Source organism: Ammospiza nelsoni, chromosome 12, assembly GCF_027579445.1.
Source record: "Ammospiza nelsoni isolate bAmmNel1 chromosome 12, bAmmNel1.pri, whole genome shotgun sequence".
NCBI lineage: Eukaryota > Metazoa > Chordata > Aves > Passeriformes > Passerellidae > Ammospiza > Ammospiza nelsoni.
The window spans coordinates 5,405,693-5,425,321 of NC_080644.1; the positions used below are offsets into that span (position 1 = coordinate 5,405,693).

The 19,629-nt window shown below is 45.7% G+C and overlaps 1 protein-coding gene across 1 annotated transcript in view; it reads left to right on the forward strand.

Annotated features, from left to right (window-relative positions):
• The first annotated feature begins 1,328 nt into the window (after window positions 1–1,328).
• Window positions 1,329–19,629, forward strand: part of COL9A3 (collagen type IX alpha 3 chain) — a 35,792-nt gene continuing 17,491 nt past the window's right edge. The window contains exons 1-14 of the mRNA XM_059480789.1: window positions 1,329–1,394; window positions 2,492–2,569; window positions 7,456–7,491; window positions 8,226–8,297; window positions 8,550–8,603; window positions 12,350–12,385; window positions 12,966–12,989; window positions 13,964–14,017; window positions 14,192–14,245; window positions 15,310–15,351; window positions 16,830–16,886; window positions 18,333–18,386; window positions 18,913–18,966; window positions 19,333–19,386. Coding sequence (XP_059336772.1) covers window positions 1,329–1,394; window positions 2,492–2,569; window positions 7,456–7,491; window positions 8,226–8,297; window positions 8,550–8,603; window positions 12,350–12,385; window positions 12,966–12,989; window positions 13,964–14,017; window positions 14,192–14,245; window positions 15,310–15,351; window positions 16,830–16,886; window positions 18,333–18,386; window positions 18,913–18,966; window positions 19,333–19,386 — 735 coding nt within the window. The remainder of the gene's footprint in view (window positions 1,395–2,491; window positions 2,570–7,455; window positions 7,492–8,225; window positions 8,298–8,549; window positions 8,604–12,349; window positions 12,386–12,965; window positions 12,990–13,963; window positions 14,018–14,191; window positions 14,246–15,309; window positions 15,352–16,829; window positions 16,887–18,332; window positions 18,387–18,912; window positions 18,967–19,332; window positions 19,387–19,629) is intronic.

A 19,629-nucleotide genomic window follows, 5' to 3' on the forward strand; every position in this document is an offset into this window, starting at 1 on the left:
CAGTGCTGGTCCTGGGCAGGCCTCATCTGCTGCAGCCCCCCAGCCCTGGCTTGCTCTGGACAAGGTGTGGCTGAGGAATTTGGGTCTCCTTTGCCTTCCCTCCTGCCCCAGCTGGCCTCAGTGTGGAGGAGGAGGTACAAGCTGTGCAAAGCTCTCTCCCTCTTTGGGATTTGGGGTGTCTAATAAAGGATTCCAGTAACTCTGGAGCCATCAGAAGGCTTAGAGACACACATTGCCTTTCTGTCCCCAACTATTCCACAGAACCTTGTGGGAACTCAGAAAATCTGAGCCCTTTATCCCTCTGCAAAGCTCTAGGAATCCTGGCTGCTGGGGAGCTGGTCACACAAACACTGTGTGCTCCTACAAGCCTCCTGTTGCACAGATGCCAAGCTGCAATCAGGTATTTCAGTTCCTCAGCTTTCACTTTCCACTTCTCTTGTGTTCCTAACCAGATGAGCTGTGTCATTGCAGCCCTGAGGAGTCTGGCCACCATTCCTCCCCACATCCAAGCCCTGCTTTGGATGAAATTGCCTTTAATCAATAAAGGGAATTGTGAAACTCATTGCAGGAGATGCATCTTCATGAATCTGTTGCCATTTGGGGTCACCAGGTAGGGAACTCTCCTGTTTCCTTCCTTACAGCATTTCATATATTTCTTTGTGCCTTTGAGAATGTTCCTCCTTTTCCCTTCCTCCTTGTATCTGTCTGTGATTGTGTTTTCTAACTAGCATTCATAATTTCTCAAGGAGTCCGTGCTCTTCAGATCACCCTAAAAAAAACCCCTGAAACCAGATGTGAACAACCTCAGAGCTAACAAAGCACCTCACTAAGCAGTGAGTGCATTTCTCTGTGGTATCGTGCACTGTCACAGGTTTCTTAATGTCCCTGCTGGAGTTAGGTGAAAAATGGAAAATTCACTGAAAAACTCCCCCTGTGTTTCTTTTTACCTGTCCAGCACAGGGATGGTGATGGACTTTGGGAAATATCCTGGGTGAGGTGAGAGCTAAGGAGCAGCTTTGTGTTTGCTGCTGGAGTATCCCAGCTGTGCTTCTGTGTCCCTGCTCCCAGCCCAGCCCTTCCAGAGGCTCCTGGAGCAGGAGGCTGGGGCAGGAATGAGCTGCTCTGCTGCTCCCCCTCCTTCTCCCACCTCCTCTCCTCCAAGCTCAGCCCCTCTCCCTGCTCCAGCTGGAGCCACAGGTTTATCTGGAGGCGAGGAGTCCCTGCTCTGTAAGCTGAGAGCCCCGAGGAGGAGGAGGGATCTGCTGGACCCCGGAGGAGAAAGGGTTTGGCAGCCTGGAGGAAAGGGAGAGAGGCAGAGCCTGGGCACCATGGCTGGAATCGCTGCTCTTGGGCTCCTGTCCCTGTGTCAGCTCTTGGCCACAGCATCAGCTCAGGTGAGAAACCTCATTTGTGTCTCGTGCTCAGGGGGAAACCTGTATGGGTAAAATAGAGTGTGTGTTGTACCTGTGGGGTGAAACGTGGCAATAGGCAGGTATTACTCTGAGGTTTATGACAAATGTGCACCTGGGTTTGTACCTGTGTGGGTAGGTGTAAAAACTGCTGCTTTCTGTTTCTATAGAAGTGGTGTTTTCCCATCCAGGACTACAATTATGAGAGGGGAAGCCTTGGAAAGGACAGATCTGTTGATTCAAGAGAAACAGTTTGCTTTTACAATGAAATAACAGATCTCCAGTGAAACTGATCTGATCTGGGTCTTTATCTGAATCAGAGTTTCTTACTCATTCCCTCAATCAATTTTCAAATTTTACACTTACAGCATGTTTAACCCTTGCTCACTTGAGACATGAAGCTGCATTAAACTTCCCTGTCTGGTGTTAATGTTATTGTCTGGGGAAGTGACTCCTCAATGAGATTTTCATTGTTAGTGAGGAATTTTCACAGCCTGGCTTGGGAATTCAGAACTCTGCTGTGAGCAGAGCTACTTCTACAATGAAACCTTTGTTCCCTGAAGCTGCAGTAAGCTGCTCTCTGGAGCCCTCTCCATACAGAAGTCATTTATTGGACCTTTCTCTCCTTCCCCCACCTCAGACCTTTCCAAAAGCCCAGATTTTCAGGGGGCACCCTGCTCAGAAAGGAAACTTTCTTCTCCAGTCTTCGTTGGTGTCTGCCTGGCTTTGCCATCACCCATCAAACTGGGGCTATAAATTCATTATTTCTACCAAGCACTTGGGCTTTGCATTTCCTCCTCTGCCCAACCCAAAACGTGCCTGTAGTCAGAACAATTTCCTATACAACAAAATCTCTTTGCTCCCCAGTGACCAGTTTGCACTGCCAGTAGAGTAAAAGGAGCTGGGGATGTGCTCAGTCAAAAGGGTTTTCCAAAGAGCCTTGCACTGCTCTGGAGCCCACCCAGGCTGGCAGGGGGTGCAGATTTAGGGTTAAGCTGTAGGATTTTTGCCAATGATTTCTGATCTAGCCCGTGTGTTCCTTCTGATGGAAAAACAAGCTCTTGTCTCTCACTTTTCCCCAGTCCTTTCCAAGAATTGGACCCCAAGGCCCCCCTGGACCTGCAGGACCCCCTGGACCATCTGGCAAGGACGGCATTGATGTGAGTGGGGCAGGGCAGGGCTGGCTGGGCCAGGGCTGGGCAGGGAAGCTGCTCCTGCTCTGCAGATCCTCTGGGCATCCCTGGGGGAAGGACCTGGGAAATCCTGTCCTGTTCTGCAGGAGGCTGAACAGCCCGTGGGGTGCTGAGCAGGTTCTCTGCAGGATCAATCCCCTGTCCCCAGGGAGGGCTCAGGGGTTTGTGACCCTGCTTGCAAAGTGGAATATTTCTCTTTTTGTGCAGAGGTATGATGTGTGTGGGGTCAGGGCACGTTCAGCAGTTCAAAGACAGATTTATGTGATGCTTCACAGTATCTCCATGTCTAGAGAGGCTACAAGAGACTCAAATATGCAACACTGGACACTGCTTTTCTCTTTTTAGTTTTGTTTCAATATTGTCATCATGGTTATCCCTCACTTTGGCACAGGATGTGTCAGGATCTGACTCTTGTGTTGCCAGACCTGAGTTTGTAGTGGCCCAAAAGGCAAATAAAATGAAGAGCCCTTGTTTCATCAGGCAGCTCCTTACACCTTCTGCAGAGGGAGAAAACTACATAACCCAGGACTTAATGGAGGAGAAAATCTTGTTCTGTTACTTTTAATTTGTGTTTCCATAGAAATTAAAAATATTGCTTCTGTGCATCTGTTGGATAAGGACTGAATTGTGTCCTGTAGTTGGCAGTGGATAAAATGAGCATCAGATGGACCTTCAGCAAGACCACATCAAATGCAAAATTTGGGTTCCTGCTTCAATTTCCACTTTGAGCATCTCTTGTCTCTCTGAGCTGCCTATGGAATAGTGCAGGGGTTTTTAAAGCTCAGCTGAAGTGCATTTATTGGAATTGGGCCCTTAAGCAACCTTGAAAAAATCCATTCATTCCATGCAGGCCATTTTCTTTTGAATAAGGAGGTAAAAAAAAATAAATGTATGCACTCCCTGGTACATGGTGAACAAGGAGTGTTTGTGCCTGCAGTGGGGAGCTTTCCCTGCAGCTCCTGAGCCAGGCTGGGCTGAAGAGAGAACCTCATTGATTTCCAGCTGCTCCTCTGAGTGTCCTTTTGGCTAAAGGAGTCTGTGTTCCTGGGAATCTCCCTCTGGTTTTGTGGTTCCGAGAGAGACGTTCAGAGCTGGCACCTCGGCATCTTCCAACTGGTTTTGGTGGCACCATTTTTTGGTGGTGCCGTTTTTTGGTGGCGCGCTTTTTGGTGGGGCTGTTTTTTGGTGGCGCCATTTTTTGGTGGCGCTGTTTTTTGGTGGCACCATTTTTTGGTGGTGCCATTTTTTGGTGGCGCCAGTTTTTGGTGGCGACGTTTTATGGTGGCGTGCTTTTTGGTGGCACCATTTTTTGGTGGCGCCGTTTTTTGGTGGTGAGCTTTTTGGTGGGGCTGTTTTTTGGTGACGCGCTTTTTGGTGGCGCGCTTTTTGGTGGCGCCATTTTTTGGTGGCGCCGTTTTTTGGCGGCGCCGTTTTTTGGTGGGGCTGTTTTTTTGGTGGGGCTGGTTTTTGGTGACGCTGGTTTTTTGTGGTTTGTGTTGGTGGCGTTGTTTTTTGGTGGCGCTGGTTTTGGTGGTGCTTTTTGTGGTGTCACAAAAGGCTTCAGGGGACACTCCAGAAGAGGACAAAGGGAACTGGTTCCAGTTTTCAGCAGGGCATTGCTGTGGCCAGCACACTTTGGGAAAGGCTGGCTGTGATCCACTGTGGAAGCAAAAAGAAGAGTTTGGGAAGGATGAAACCCTTCAGACTTCAAGTTTCAACTTCTGCAGAGAGGAAATGGGAAAGAAACCTCATAGTTTTTCAGTTCCTGCTTTCTACAGGATATTTAACTCTGGAGCAGCACCAGCATGGTTCTCATTGCTCTTGGAAGCAGGAGCCCAGGGAGGTGTCAGTCTTGTGGACCTTCACCTTTTATCCACAGCTAAAAGCTTTGGAAGGCTCCCTGTGGGACAGAATCAAATAACAACATCTAATTAATGAGAAGAACTTAGCCCTAATTAATCAAAAGGCTGGGTGAAGTGTTTCAGGTGCAAAGCCCTGCAGTCCCAGCTTCAGCCTGGGGTTTTGGCTGCCCAGAAATAATCTCTAATTTGAACTTGAAGCCCATCCCTTGCATGGATAGAGGATGTCAGGTCCCTGTTCAGGTGAGGTGGTCTGGCTGCCCAGGAAGGCTCCAGGATGGTTCCTGCTCCTCAGCAGGACATGGAATCCTTTCAGGGGTTGCACAGGAGCAGATGCTGGGCTGTGCCTGGTGTTGAGCAGAGTCACACAGCCTCCCTGCTTCTGAGCTGCCCTTTTTGTGTCAGTACACTCCAAAAAATGATGGTAAATAAAATTCCACATTTTCCTAGTGCTGCATGGGAAGGGTCATGTGGATCCTGAGTGGCAGTGTCAATTATGCCACTGCAGAGTGAAACTATTTTTTCATTTTTCTTTTGTTGCTGAGATTTTTTCTTCAATTGCAATTGAAATTTTTCTGCACTGTATTCCTGAACTCTGTAAGCCACTCCAGCCAGGTCAGTGTGACAGGTGACCTTGGATGAAAGTGATATGGAAGTGCTCTGGGTATCTTTGAGCTGGGTGCTCAGCAGTGTCCTACCATCAGCTGTGAGCACTGAGAGGTGCGGAGCATGCAGCTGAATTATTCAGGAGATCTCCTTGGATGAACTCCACCAGCACAATTTCTCAAAGGTCCAGCTTTCATCCCTGCCTTTCAGGGGGAGCTGCAACATTAAGTCCCTCTGAAATATTTTATAATTAAAGCCTTTAACAAGCTTCTCGTTTCATACCCAGTAACAAGCAAAATCTCTCTCCCAAGACTAGAAACAGCATGTTTTGATGGAAAGAATTAGTGACAAGTTCCTGTGAATTATTTCTGGAGATGTAATTCCCTAAATTGCTAATAAGCAATTGTCACTTTTCAAAAATCAAGCTTTCTTTTTTCCCCCTCTGTTTTCTGTCTCCTGCCTTGACTTGCTGAGAAAGAGAAAACTTCCCCATGGCACCAGGGGAGCATTTCCTTTTGCTGACAGCCCTTGCTCTAATTCCCAGTGACCTGGCATTGGGGGTGCATGCCCTGATTAGGCTTTGGATTCAGCTCTCTGAAGTTCTGGGGCTCCTGCAGGGTTCCACCACCACAGGATCAAGGTTTAAGATGGTCCTCAGCATTTTTTTATTCATGCTGTGACCTCCCTGTGCAGATTCCCACCACAGAGGAAAGGAGAAATGCAAGGGGCTGGCAGTCCCAGGTGCTTGAGGAAGGAGCAAACCACCCCTGCAGCCCTTTCCAGCTGCCTTTTCATTCCCAAAGAACTGCTCCTTTCATTTCCTGGGCAGGGAACTTTCCCCAGCCTGCTATGATAAAACTATTTATGGAAAAGCTGTGGGCAAAGGACACTGAAGGAGTTGCTTCAGCAAGTCAGAGCATAAAGATGCCTCTGTTCAGGGCCCCTCTGGTCAGTCAGGGGTGCAGGACATAAATCCTGAGCAGCTCCAGGCTGGAAGGATTTGCCCCCAGCCCTCCCAGTAAATATAGAAACCTGCTGTAAATCCCACAGTTCTGCATTCACCTCCTGCCCCATGGTGGGAGGGATGGTGTTTTATTTCCAGCCTTGCTCTGTTAATAACAATCCTTCTTCCACAGAGATTTTCTCCTCCCAGGGCTGCCCCTTCCCCTCTGCTCACCCACAACAGCTCTCACAATATTCAGTGTATTTACCCTAAAGCCAGGAAGGCAGGTACCCTCTGGACAGGGACACAAAGTGATTTTCTGTGGGATGAGTTGGAAACCAAGCTCCAGTCAAGCTCCTGCTCTTCACAAATGTTTGCCTCTTTTGGGGCCTAACAATAAAATACAAATTTTTTTTCTGGAGTCCACACTCACACACATATGAATGTCAGTATGGCATGAAAGAACACAAGTGCACACCGCTGCTCTCAAGGTGAAGAAAAAAGGAAGTTTATTTTCTGACTCCAACATTTATAGTTTTTCAAAAGTGACTGTGGATTGGAGGGTGACAGTGCCACCTCTCCAATGACACCGGTCAAACTGACAGTCTACCAAATTTCTACTGCTCCATAAAAGAATGCAAAATAATGAGTTATTTACAGAAAGTGTGTGAGAAAGTTTGTTACACGAAAGTCAACATCAGAAGGCTTAGAAAATATTAAAAAATCAGGGTGACATCTGAATGTCATTACAACTGGTTGAGCTGGGAGAAGTGATTAAAGACTCACAAAATGTTGTCTCACAAACACCTTTAATGCTGTTCTTAAAAGCTTATTTTTATTACAGTAGAGGAAAAATTAGAGTGCTTTTGAATATTGTATGAAAATTGTGTTTAATGCAGATTGTGCAATTGGATTAGGTGGAAATCAGTTGGTGGCTGTGCTTGTTTGCTTTCCCTGTCCAAGTTTAGTCATATGAAGGAAATCATTGAAGACAGTTGTTCATTCTTCACTTTGTGGTGTAATCCCCATCTCCTGGCAGTGCCACAGCTCATACTGTGCCCTGCAAAGCTGAGTTGGTCCCTGAATCACCAGGAAAATGTTTGGAAGCTGTGACACCCATCCAGATTCCTCCCTGCCCCATTTGCAGCCATTCCCAAGGGGAAATAAATTCTAACCATGTCTGGAAGGAGTTGAAAGTTCGGGAGCAGTGGTTCTCTCTGGGGGTTGGGATGTGGATTTCCCCAAATCTGCCACTGCAGGTGTTAGAAAAGGCTATCCAGGCTCATCCTGCTTGGGGGGCAGCAGGTTTAGAGCATCAGCTCATGAGACTGAGCCAGGTAAATGTTGGAGAAGGCATGAGGAGAGGTTTGAGTGCAGTTGGGAACATCCTTGTTGGAAAAAGTCAGCAAAGCTTCAGCACTAACGCTTTTTCCTCTTTCCCCTAGGGAGAGCCAGGTCCTCCTGGTTTGCCAGGCCCACCAGTAAGTATTTCCTACTTGATATTGACTTCTCCCTCCTTTCAAAAGGACACGGGACATGAGCTGGCACTTCCAGCCTTGCTTTCCTCTTCACCTGCCACAGAATTCCTAGGGGTGGGGATGCTCAGGGGACAAACACATTCTCCTGCTTGATTGCTATCAGAGAAACAGAATGAAAGTTAAATTAATGAATGAGATAAATAATAATAATGAGATAAAGCCTGTGCATCACCTGAATGGGGACAGGTGTCATGGCACCAAGCCACATGACATTTTCGGTCATTTTTGGCACTGCTCTGAGTCTGCTGCAGCCCCTCAGCCTGCCAGGGGTGCCCAAACCTGTATCGGAGAGAGCCCTTTGCTCTGGCCACTTACTGCATCCCTTCCCTGCTAAGAACACCTTGTGAGCACGTGGGAATGAGCCAAAGCACTGAAATGCAGGATTTTAAAGCTCATCATTCATAGCAAGATTCACCCATCCCTTCCTACCCCTACTAAGAACAGCTTGTGAGCACGTGGGAATGAGCTAAAGTACTGAAATTTAGGATTTGGATATGGATTCATAGCAAGATTCACCTCTCATCATGGGATTCTCCCATGTTGCATGGTGTAGGATTAACACATCAACAAATGAGCTTCCATCCTTGCATCCTTGCCGTGTTTCTCCTGTTGTTTTGTTATAATAATTGACTTATAATTGACTTTTGTGATAATAATTGACTGTTTACCTCATGTAGGGGCCAAAAGGTGCCCCAGGGAAGCCTGGAGCTGCAGGTGAAGCTGGATTGCCAGGCCTTCCTGGAGTGGATGTGAGTATTTGTCATCTTCTCTCAGGTTTTTTAAACCCTTCACCCAGGCAGGAGAGTTTTCCTGATATGTCTCATCAACTTCTCTGTGCCTACTGGAGAAGGAATGGGAGTCCTGGACCCACATCTATGTCTTGCATGTCAGGAGAAATTGAAGGAGAAGCAACTCTGGGCTGAATTAAGGAATATGAGAACAATTTTGAGACGTGTTACTGACAAGATGGAACTCTGTTGATATTTTGGGTTTTTTTACAGGGTTTAACAGGAACTGATGGCCCACCTGGCCCAAATGGGCCTCCAGGAGACCGTGTGAGTACCTCATAGATCCTAAATCCTTTAAATGCTCATTGTCACTGAGTGTGGGGATGATTTTCACATTCTGCAGTAGATTGGTGATATTCAAGTGCTGATTCTCATGTAAACCCTTGCAAAATATTTGGATCCTTGAAATGCAGCCCCAGGTGGATTTTCATTAGGCAGGGCATGAAATCCACATTTCTTTCACATGGCTTTGAACCTGCTTGGGTTGCCTCAGTGGTGGCTGTACTAGGGATATTTCAAGTATCCAAAAAGTTTCTTGAAGCAGTCAACAGACTCAGTTGTGAAGTTTATCAGAATGCAGTTATTTTAGCCTGTATTGGCAGTCTGAGTTGGCAGATCTGTGTTGTTTATAATTAATGCCACTGGGTATTAATTGTTTGAACTTTTGCCTTTTATTATTTCTGGAACTGTCCATATGGTTGCATTATTAGTTGCCATAGTGTTCCCCAGCCAGCCTAGCAAGAAATAAGGATTTTTTCTGCTTTCTGCATATTCTAGCTCTGCTGAGAGGCACCACAGGGACAGAGGAACAGCAGCCAGAGATGATACAGATGTCCTTCAGATCACCCACAGTCATCTCCCCTCTCAGGCCTCCCTGTGACATTAAGGAATAATCATTAATGAGCCTCCCAGCACAGATTGTGATCCAGCATTGCTCTTCTCCTGTCTCCCAGATGGCAATATGGGGCTTGTGTCCACAGCTGGCTTGTTGGCCTCTTGGACTCAGGGCTGCGGTGATGGGCTGGATTTCTGTCCCCTGTTCAGTATATCCCAATAATCCACTTGTTGGCCCAAGGACTTACTGAAATCTAAAAAATCTGTGAGTTATTTAAGGGGATGAGCAGTACAACCATGTACTGTACAGATTCTGTCACCTGTTCAGTATATCCCAATAATCCACTTGTTGGCCCAAGGACTTACTGAAATGTAAAAAATCTGTGAGTTATTTTAGGAGATGAGCAGTACAACCATGTATTTGTGATATGCTCCTCTTCCTTTGCCGTGTGACAGGCAAAGTCTGTGTGGCCACTGGCAAAGCTGAGTGGCAGAACCCAAATATCCTGGTCACAGCTCCCAGCCTGTGTCCATCACCACCACCACAAACCCCACTCCTTTTCTGCCCCTTGTGCCCATCCTTCTCCCCAGAGATCCTGGCCACTCTCAGACATTCTGTGGCAGCAGCCCAGCAGCATCTGGGAACAGATCTCTGATTTTTAAAGGAGGGAAGCTCAGGAGCACCGTGGGATCCTGTGAGCAGTTCTGAGCCCTGTTTGGGGCTGGGTGGCAGCGCCCACCTTGGCACACAGCTCCTGCCTTGCAGGGTGATTGAGCAGAGGGTTTTTGGGCACAGGAATTCCTCTCTGGCTGCCCCAGACAGGCAGAGCTCGGGTTTGCTGGGCTCTCCCATTTCGTGTAACGCAGTCTGGCAGCATGGGGCAGAGCTGGGACCCCTCCTCAGTTATGGGAGCTTTTCAAGGTCACTGGTCCATCTGGGAAATTGCTTTAATTGGTCTGATAAAAACCTGGGGAAAGGGAGGGCCTCTGAAAGCTTTAGCACTCCTAATGGAGCATTGTTAGCCCAACTTGCTTGTTTTCCTCCCTGTCTTGTAGAACATATCTCAGTCTTGCAGGACTCACTGAAATAAGCTGTTTACTTATTGCTGTGGGTTTGAATTCATGCTTAACACTGATTTCTTCAAAATAAGCTTAATTTTTTCAACTGGAGTGTCTGAGAGCAAAGCTGCTTAGCATAGGGAAGTGGGCTCACAGAAGCCACTTTTCAGTAATGATTTATTGCCAAACATTTCCAGAAAGTTTTTCATCTTAAATATTTCCTGCTGCTCTCAGCACCCATTAGCTTTTCTCCTGCTTCTGCTTAAAGACTGATTAGATCAAGTCTACTTGTTTTTTCAATTTTAAAACCCCTTTATTCTTAGCTGGGTCCTGACTTCCATGTTAGGTACTGGTGTCCTTCATTGCAAAGTTCTCAAAGGCCATTTTGAAGTTTGTTGCTTTCCAATGAAAGCAATAAAGAAAACATAATTACTCACTTCTATTTATGAATGTCATAATAATCAAGTGTTTTCTATGCTCCATAACTGTCTATTCACAGAGTAAATTGCTACAAAATGAAAAATTACGATGATAGTGTTTTCTAATCAAAACAGAAAGAACATTGTTACCAGGAGAACGAATTGAGTCACACAATGTTATTAAAATTGAGATGTAAATTAGAGTCTCTCCTTTGCCTTAAGGCAGTAGCATCAGCTCGTTCAGGGATTTCACAATTTCTTACTTTACCAGGAATGTTCACTGCTGCATTCTGCACCTTACACCCTCCAAGGAATCAGAATTAGGGAGCAAAGGGCCAAAGTTTGGCATTTTGGGTGCTCTGCCATCTTTCTGGCCTGTTGCATAAAGCAGAAAGGGGGGATGCAGCTGCTTTCAGAATGAGGGTGCAAGTGAGGGGGTGCCAGAAATTCAATGTTTTCCTTGCAGGAGGAGATCCCAGCTGGTCCCTTACAGCCAACAGTAGTTGTGAGGATTTTATCCTGCAGATAAAAGTGACTGGGGCAGAGCAGAGTGACCTGCAGCAGGAGAAATGAATGAGCTGCCATTCACAGCACAGCTGATTTTATTGGATTACTGTCCTCTGCTCACAAGACCACTCTTAACAAGGCCTTGGGTCCTCTGTGTCTTTCTCCTTAAGCTTAACAAGGGAAAGCATTTCTAACCTCCTTTGGCCTGATTTATTAAAAACAATCGATATTGATCTAGTACCGATATCCAGCTGTGACAGACAAAAACTCTCTAACCGTTTAAAGTTAGAAAGTGGATGTTTATTGTGGGATAGCTCCCAAATACACACTGCAATTTACAGGTGATTACAGAGTCCTTTTATCTGTAAAAGTATTGATTTACAGGTGATTACAGAGTCCTTTTGTCCATACAGGTATTGAATACCCAAAATACAAATGCATATTCATGACTTTGGTACATCCCATTCCCCACTTCGAATGGTAATCGGTTCAAAAGCTATTAAGCATCTGTAGTTTGTTCCTTGAAATGGGTCGGTGGTCCCTTTCATGGGGAGGGGTCCCAAAATGAGGAAGTAAATGAAGTCTTCCTCGTTCTGACCTTTTCAATGCAAATATGACAGATCTCTCTGTGTTCTTATCTTCAGTCAAGCAGGAGCTTCTCAGCTTCAAGAGTGACTTAATTCCAGTCTAAGCCCCAGCCAAGCCTAAGAGTGGGAATGCAAACTGGGAAAAGGAGATGGGGGAATTGCCAAGGAAGCAAGAGAAGAAGCAGAAGCTGCCAAATCTTTGGCTTTGCTTGAAAGGAAAATAGATGGATTAATAAAATTTGCTAGAACAAATCCAAATTCTGTTAATAGTTTTAAGAAGCTTAGTAATTGGATCTACAATGTGAATGTATTATGAATGAGAATATTTCAAGTAGATAGAATTCAAGTTATGAACGTTTAGATATTCATGGAGGATATTTTAGATATTCATCTGAGGCCAGCTGGGACTTCCAGAGTAATTATCCATATATTTTTGTCCTTATATGTGTGAATTCAGCTGAGCATCTCCAGTTCTGTCCTGCCTCTGCAAGACACTGCTGGAGTTTCCCAGCAAAGATTGGTGTCAAGGAGAGCAGGCCTTGGTGGCTCCCCATGTGGAGGTCCCTCTTTTATCCCTGCTGATTTTTATCCTGTTTTATTCCCACAGGGTGCACTGGGACCTGCTGGGCCACCTGGACCTGCTGTAAGTACCTCCCAGAGCAGCTCATGTGCTGAAAATGTGGAATATTGTGCCAAGAGAGGAAGGGAAGCTTTGCACCCCAAACAAAAGGATCAAAGCCTGAATGAGTGAATATATTGTTTGAAATGTTTAAATGTGTGTGTGTGTGACCTGTTCAGGTACCACAGACCTGCTTTTATTCTCTGAGGTTCTCTAAAAGCAAACCAGCTTGGGATACAGACTGACATTTCAAATGCTATCACAATTATTAGACATTATCTAATGTCTAATCAAAATTAAAAGGAAGAGAAAAAGGAGAAATAGATAAACTGGAGTATTTTCTTCCTCTCCATGTCCCACCCTTGTGCCACCACACATCTCTCTTCTCACAGATGTTTCATAGGTAACAGAGATGGAAAGGGAATACAAATTATTAGAGGCAGCAAAAGGATTCATCAAAACTCTGCTCTGATGGCAAATTATAATCATTATAATGGGGCAAGGGAGTGATAAGGAAACTTAAAACAAAAAAAAAAATTAGCAGCATTTTTCCTGTGTGCCCATTTTCTGAGTGATCTTTCACTGTTTCAAATGTTGTTTTCAGGGCAAAGGACTACCAGGACCTCCAGTAAGTAATAAGATTTTTTTTTCAAAAAAATTATAAATTAATATTAATAATTAAAGAACTAAAAATTATAAATTAATATTATAAATTATAAATCTTAATTTTATTGGATTTGACTGGATACCCTGAGTGTTCCAAACCCACCCCAGGGCTCAGGTCCTTCTGCTGTGCCAGGAGTCCTGCAGATCATTGACCCTGTGGGGTTTTTTTCCTGTCCCCACCCTGGGGAAGCTGGATTGGTGCAAACCCAAGGCTCAGCAGCCTTGTAAGCAGTGGGAGTGACCAGCCCTGGGGCAGCTTTGGTTTGGTGGGCCCCTGGGAGCTGCCCTGTGCCTGAGGGATGCAGACTGGCAGTGAATTCCAGGGGAGTTTTTGGAGTAAAAAGCAAGATGTGCATTGGGAAGCTGCTGGTGAGGTGCAGGTGGAGCTCCTTGGGGGGAATGGAAAATGGGGACAGCCCAAGTGATGATTTGATGATTCAGTTTGAGCTTTCATGTTTTCCTGGTTCTGTACTGCATTAGTGTGGAGCTCTGAATTTCATATGAAGTGTTAGCAAGTTCCCCTCACAGTGTAGTCAGACAAAACAATCCTTTTCCAGCCCCAGAACCAAGGACACCACTGCAGCTCCAGCCCCAAAAAATGCAAACAACAGCGAATTGAAGGGAGCAAAATGAGAGGGTGGGACTGCATCACCTGGAGCTGGGATTGGACATTTACCCCAATATGGAAATGGATCAAAACTTATAAAAGTCTGAGAATTTGTGACCCAGGATCCATCTTGGGTGTAGCCCTGCCAGGCTCTTGCACTGCCCAAGGTGCATTCTTTGAAGGCCTTTTAATAAATGCCAATTTTGTTCCTTTAACTCTGTCCAGCCCCTGTTCCAGGCAGCCTCTCAAGGCATCCCAGCTGCTGGGTACCCCAGGTTTGGGGTGCCAGGGTCAGCACAGATATTAAAGCTCTTCTCTCTGTCCAACAGGGGCCTCCAGGACCCAGTGGGCTCCCAGGGGGACACGGATTTCGGGGCCCTTCTGTGAGTGTCTCCCACCATTTAATCCTCGTTTACTGAATGTGCCACCACCACAGAAGAATGAGTGTTTAATTTTTGTCTCTTACCTCTCTCTGAAGAGATATTTTGCTAGCCACCCCTCACATCCCCTTGCATTTACATTGAAAGGGAATTCTTACTGTTTTCCTCTCCTTTTAGGGACCTTTTGGTCTGCCAGGATTCCCAGGGCCTCCTGGACCACCCGGGCCTCCTGTAAGTTGAGACTTGCAAATAAATGTGAGAAAATTCTTGGGGAGGGGGAGTCTGGAATTTTCTTCTTGCTGCACTTTTCATTTGTTGCCCCTGCCATGAGCACTAAGCAAACACCATGTCCTGAGGAGAGGACTTTTCTCTGGGTGTTTTATGGTGATCTCCTGTTTGTTATTTGTGCTCTGTGTGAGGAGGCACCCAATGAACCCCACCTTTATGGCACACAGGGCATGGGGAGGGCTTGCTGTTCTCTCCAGCAAGGTTTTTGTGCTTGCTTGGATCAGGATCTGTGCTTGCAGGGCCAGCAAGGGGGGACTCTCAGTCAGGTCCCTGTGTGACCGTGTTCACAGGGGTTTCAGGTTGAGGGAAGAGATGAAGATCTGACTCCATGTTTCAGAAGGCTTGATTTATTATTTTACGATATGTATTATATTAAAATTATACCAAGGGAATAGAAGAAAGGATTTCATCAGAAGGCTAGCTAAGAATAGAATAGGAAAGAATGATAACAAAGGCTTGTGGCTCAGACTCTCTGTCCAAGCCAGCTGACTGTGATTGGCCATTAATTAGAAACAACCACATGAGACCAATCACAGATCCACCTGTTGCATTCCACAGCAGCAGATAATCAATGTCTACATTTTGTTCTTGAGGCCCCTCAGCTTCTCAGGAGGAAAAATCCTAAGGAAAAGACTTTTCATAAAAGATCTCTGTGAGAGTCCCTGCTTTGGGTTTGCTGTGGCCTCTCTGCAGTGTTGAGCAGTGGGACTGGGGGGTCTTTCCCAGAGTCAGGATGAAGCCAGGCACAGCTGCTCTTCTCTAATTGCTGCCTTCATCACCTAAGGCCCAGGAGTCTTCCCTGGCATCTCCAGGGATGGTTTCAGCCCTGCTGTGTCTGCTTCTGGGGCTGGTGCAGCTCAGAACTCTCCAGGTTCAGGGCAGCACTTTGGGTCTGTGTGTGCCTTGTGCTGATGCAGCTGAGCTGGGTCTGCAAAAATTGTCCTAGAAATTGTGTTTCCTCCTGGTGTTTGCCTTGTGTTTAAAAGCCACCATTCCCTGAATTGCAGGGTCTTCCAGGTGCCCTTCCTGACGGCGGTGGAGACCTTCAGGTAGGTTTTACTTTATATAGCATGGAAATATGGTTTGGTTTAATCCCTGATGTGACTTTTGGTAGGCACAGCTGGGGGAGTGTCAGACCATTTAACATGCACTGTTTAGACTTGCAGGAGTGGGTTTAAACCAGCTTATCAGGATGCACAAGTGTGGGGTGTATGTTTCCTGGACTGAAATGTTTATTCAAGGAGGCAGATGTGCACTGGAACAGATTTCCCATTGAAGCTGTGGCTGCCCCATCCCTGGAAGTGTCCCAGCCCAGGCTGGACAGGGTTGGAGCACTCTGGGACAGTGGAAGGTGTCCCTGCCCATGGCAGGGGTGGAATGGGATGAGTTTTAAGGTCCCTTCCAACCCAAACCAGTCTTTGATTTTCTCCTCGATTTTTGTTTCCCAAAATGCACATTTTGCATGCATTCTCCATGTGCTAAACAAGTCCAGCATTTGGTAACAGACAACAGCTTTCCATGCTTCCAACCCTGCTCTGCAAAAGAAAGGCAGAGTGTACAGCCCTGTTTGTTCCCAGGGATGGTGGCCCTGGTTCCATGGACAGGTTTAGGCTTTGTTTAGGTTTCCTTCCTCAGCAGAAAGCCCTGATCCCTTTCTCGTGGGGGAACCAAAGGAGTGTTGGGTCCAGGAATGATGGAAGTGACATTTGCAGATTCCACAGCTGCTGTTGTGACAGCTTCTCTGGTTTCCTAATTGGCATGTCCCAAAAAAAGCTCCGAGTCAGTTTAGACTGCCTGATGGCACATCACATGGCAGTTAATAGGAAATGGTGCTATTTCTGCATGTTTAATTTAAGTTAGCCTGTGGAATATACTAGAAAATCAAATTTTTGCTACAGAAGTGCTGCCTGAAGTTGTATTAAAAGAAAAAAAAAGAAAAAAAAAAACAAACAAAACGAAAAACAAACCAACAAAACAAATTGAGAGCTATTTGTAAAATTTCAAGACTTTGGCCTTTTCCTCATTAAATTTCCAGTCAAGCTGGAGTTCCCACCAGGGGCTCGCCCACCCCTGGACATCTGCAGATATCAGCTTATAGGCATTGGGTTTTTATTGGTGCCCTTCAATTAACTCTGATGCCTGTCCTTGTTTCATTTAAGGAGTTGGCTACAGGAAATCAATAGGGGTCAGTTAATGCAGAGGATTTGATATGATCCTAATGATTTAAAGAAACTGATCCAGCTTCATTGGGTTCTTCAGCATTTTGGGCTGTGGACACTGTCAGCCTTCAGAAAGGCTCCCAGTCCATGTTCAGAGTGGAGTAGGCCATTCATAAATCATTATTTTGTGTGGACCTCTAGGACCCTGTTCCACAGGGAAATGTTGGTCAATCCATGGTGCTGTGACTCCATTGGATTTAGTGAATTTAGAACCAAAATCCACAATCAATTTTTCACCTCCTGGATGAAGCCAGCCTCCCTGGATGTGCTGTGTGCCCGTTAAACCAAAGTGTTTCTGTTCCCTGCAGTGCCCAGCTCTGTGCCCACCAGGTCCCCCAGGCCCCCCTGGAATGCCAGGCTTCAAGGTAAGGAAACATCACCTGCAATTCCAGATCTGTCTCCCAAAATAAACACCACTATTAAACTATATATTAATTTTATATTAATATATAATTTAAATTTAATTATATTTAATTAAATTTATAACAGTAATAAATATTCATCATATTTAATATTAGGAATATTTGTAATAATAAATAATATATAATATAATTTTATAATAATATTTAATTTAAATTTATATTAATTAATGTGTATATATATAGATATATATAGATATAAATATATATAGATATACAGTCTCTACATATAGGCTCCACAGCTCCCAAAGCAGCCATGCATTTGCATTTATTCCTCCAAATGACATTTAACCCTTGACACGGATTAAAAACCCCTGCAAGGTCACTGGGGCAAAGCTGATGGACAGGAACAAACAGGAGCAGAAATTCAGAGCTGCCTCAAGAACCAAGTGCTGAGAGCTGGAAAAACCTCACCAGCTCCTAAACTGCAAAATGTAACTTACATAATTAATATAATACAATTTAATTGTTGTTTTTATAGCCAGTGTAGCAGCGGGCAGATTTATGTTTAAATATTTTAAAGAGAATTATTTAGTTGGCCTCTGGTATATAAATTTTTAGCTCTCAGGAGTTAAACATCTCCTCTCTGTCCCCTCTATGTCTTTGCAGTTATGGACTCCAGCAGTGAGATAAAGTAAAAAGTGATTTGAGTTCTTTTAGCAGGATTTAGGAGTTGGCAGTGAGTGGAGAACTCCTGGGAAAGGCTCTCAGTTCCTCCTGAGTGACCTTTCCCACCTTCCCTGCCTGCCTGGGCTCTGCACTGAGTCATAAATGTCATTACAAATGCAAAATGTTTGGGGATAGCTGCTCAAAATTCATAGCTCATGCAATGGAAAACCCAGTGCAACTCTCCAATTATGATGCAAATGGTGCCCAGGACCTTTGTTGTGGTGAGGAATAACATCTGCCACGGCTGGAATGAGCCTGGGTCTCTCCACAGCCCCAGAACAGAGCCAGGACTCAAAGTGAGTCAGAGCTGATGAGAGAGATCTCAGTGGGACGTGGATTTCTTTGAAAGCTTGATGATGCAGACGTTAAAGATGATGTAAAAAGGGAGGTTAAAATGCAGAATGGGGTTCTCAGGAGTGACTCATCCCCATTTCTGGGGTGATGGGAGCTGAGTTCTGGTCCCTGGGTTTGAGAGTTGCATCCAGGCCATGAGCTTGGTGCAAGTCACTCTGGAAAACCAAACCTGGGCACTTTCAGGAGCTGCATCAATTCTGGTGCCTGACAGCCTCCCCCAGGAGGGATCTCCGTTCACAGCACACCTACAGACTGCTTTCCCTCAAAGTCATTTGGGAGGTGGGGTTCAGGTTTCACAGCTGTGTCACCAAACCTAATTTTGAAACAAGACTCCATTGGGATGTGAATAATCATAACTCTTATTTCTAGGGACACACTGGTCACAAAGGGGAGCCTGGTGAAGTAGGAAAACAAGGAGAAAAGGTAAACTTAAACTTAAAAGTAACAGGGGAGGATTTTTCTCTTTAATAACACCTTGAAAAAGAAATAAGGGATTTTTTCAAGGAGGCAGGGAGGAATGAGGGTGTTTCTGAACAAGGAGCAGTTACTTTGGCTGAAGTGCATTGCGTTCCACTGCTCTCCCTCTAGGACCATGTGCTGACTCCCCAGGAAAATTCATCTTTCCAAGGATCATCATGTTAAAATCAGTTTGAATTAACAGCTATTCTTTGCCATGCAGGGATCTCAGCTCAGGAAAAGCCCTGCTTTAATCACTTGGATAAATTCCTGACTGATAATCACTTGGATAAATTCCTGCTTTAATCACTTGGATGAATTCCTGATTGATCTGAATGCTTGTGCACATAGAAATTGTCTGTAACGTAGAAAAACATTCTGAAGAGAAATCTGGGAGGGAGAGAGAGGGAGATCAAGGAGGAATAAGATGGGGCTGTCCCTGGCTGTGGTTGCTGCTGTCCCTCCTCCTGTCTGATTGATTTTTCTGTCCCAGGGTAACCCTGGCCCTCCCGGCCCTCCAGGGATTCCCGGCGGTGTTGGTCTGCAGGTAACCCCTCCTTCTCCTTCTCCTTCTTCTCCTTCTCCTTCTCCTTCTCCTTCTCCTTCTCCTTCTCCTTCTCCTTCTCCTTCTCCTTCTCCTTCTCCTTCTCCTTCTCCTTCTCCTTCTCCTTCTCCTTCTCCTTCTCCTTCTCCTTCTCCTTCTCCTTCTCCTTCTCCTTCTCCTTCTCCTTCTCCTTCTCCTTCTCCTTCTCCTTCTCCTTCTCCTTCTCCTCCTCCTCCTCCTCCTCCTCCTCCTCCTCCTCCTCCTCCTCCTCCTCCTCCTCCTCCTCCTCCTCCCATGGCTTTGTCATGTGGACTCACCTTGGTTACACAAACACTGATTAAGTCTGAACCGATTTGTTTCCTTAATTAGGGCCCAAGAGGACTGAGAGGCCTCCCTGGTCCAATGGGTCCAGCTGGCGACAGAGTAAGAGAAAAACTGATTTTTTCCTTTTCCTCTCCACCACCAGTTTGTCTTTTGAGAGGTGCCAGTGGCACTTGTCCTTACTGAATCCCACCGGGAAACTCGCAAAGGTACAAAGTGTGGGCTGTTCCCTGAAGCTCCTCCATCAGAACAACCTCCAAAGTCAGGAATTCACACACCCAAGGGACTGGCAGGGTCAACCCCAGCCAGACTGAATCATTCCAATCAAAAGGCAGCACTGACAGT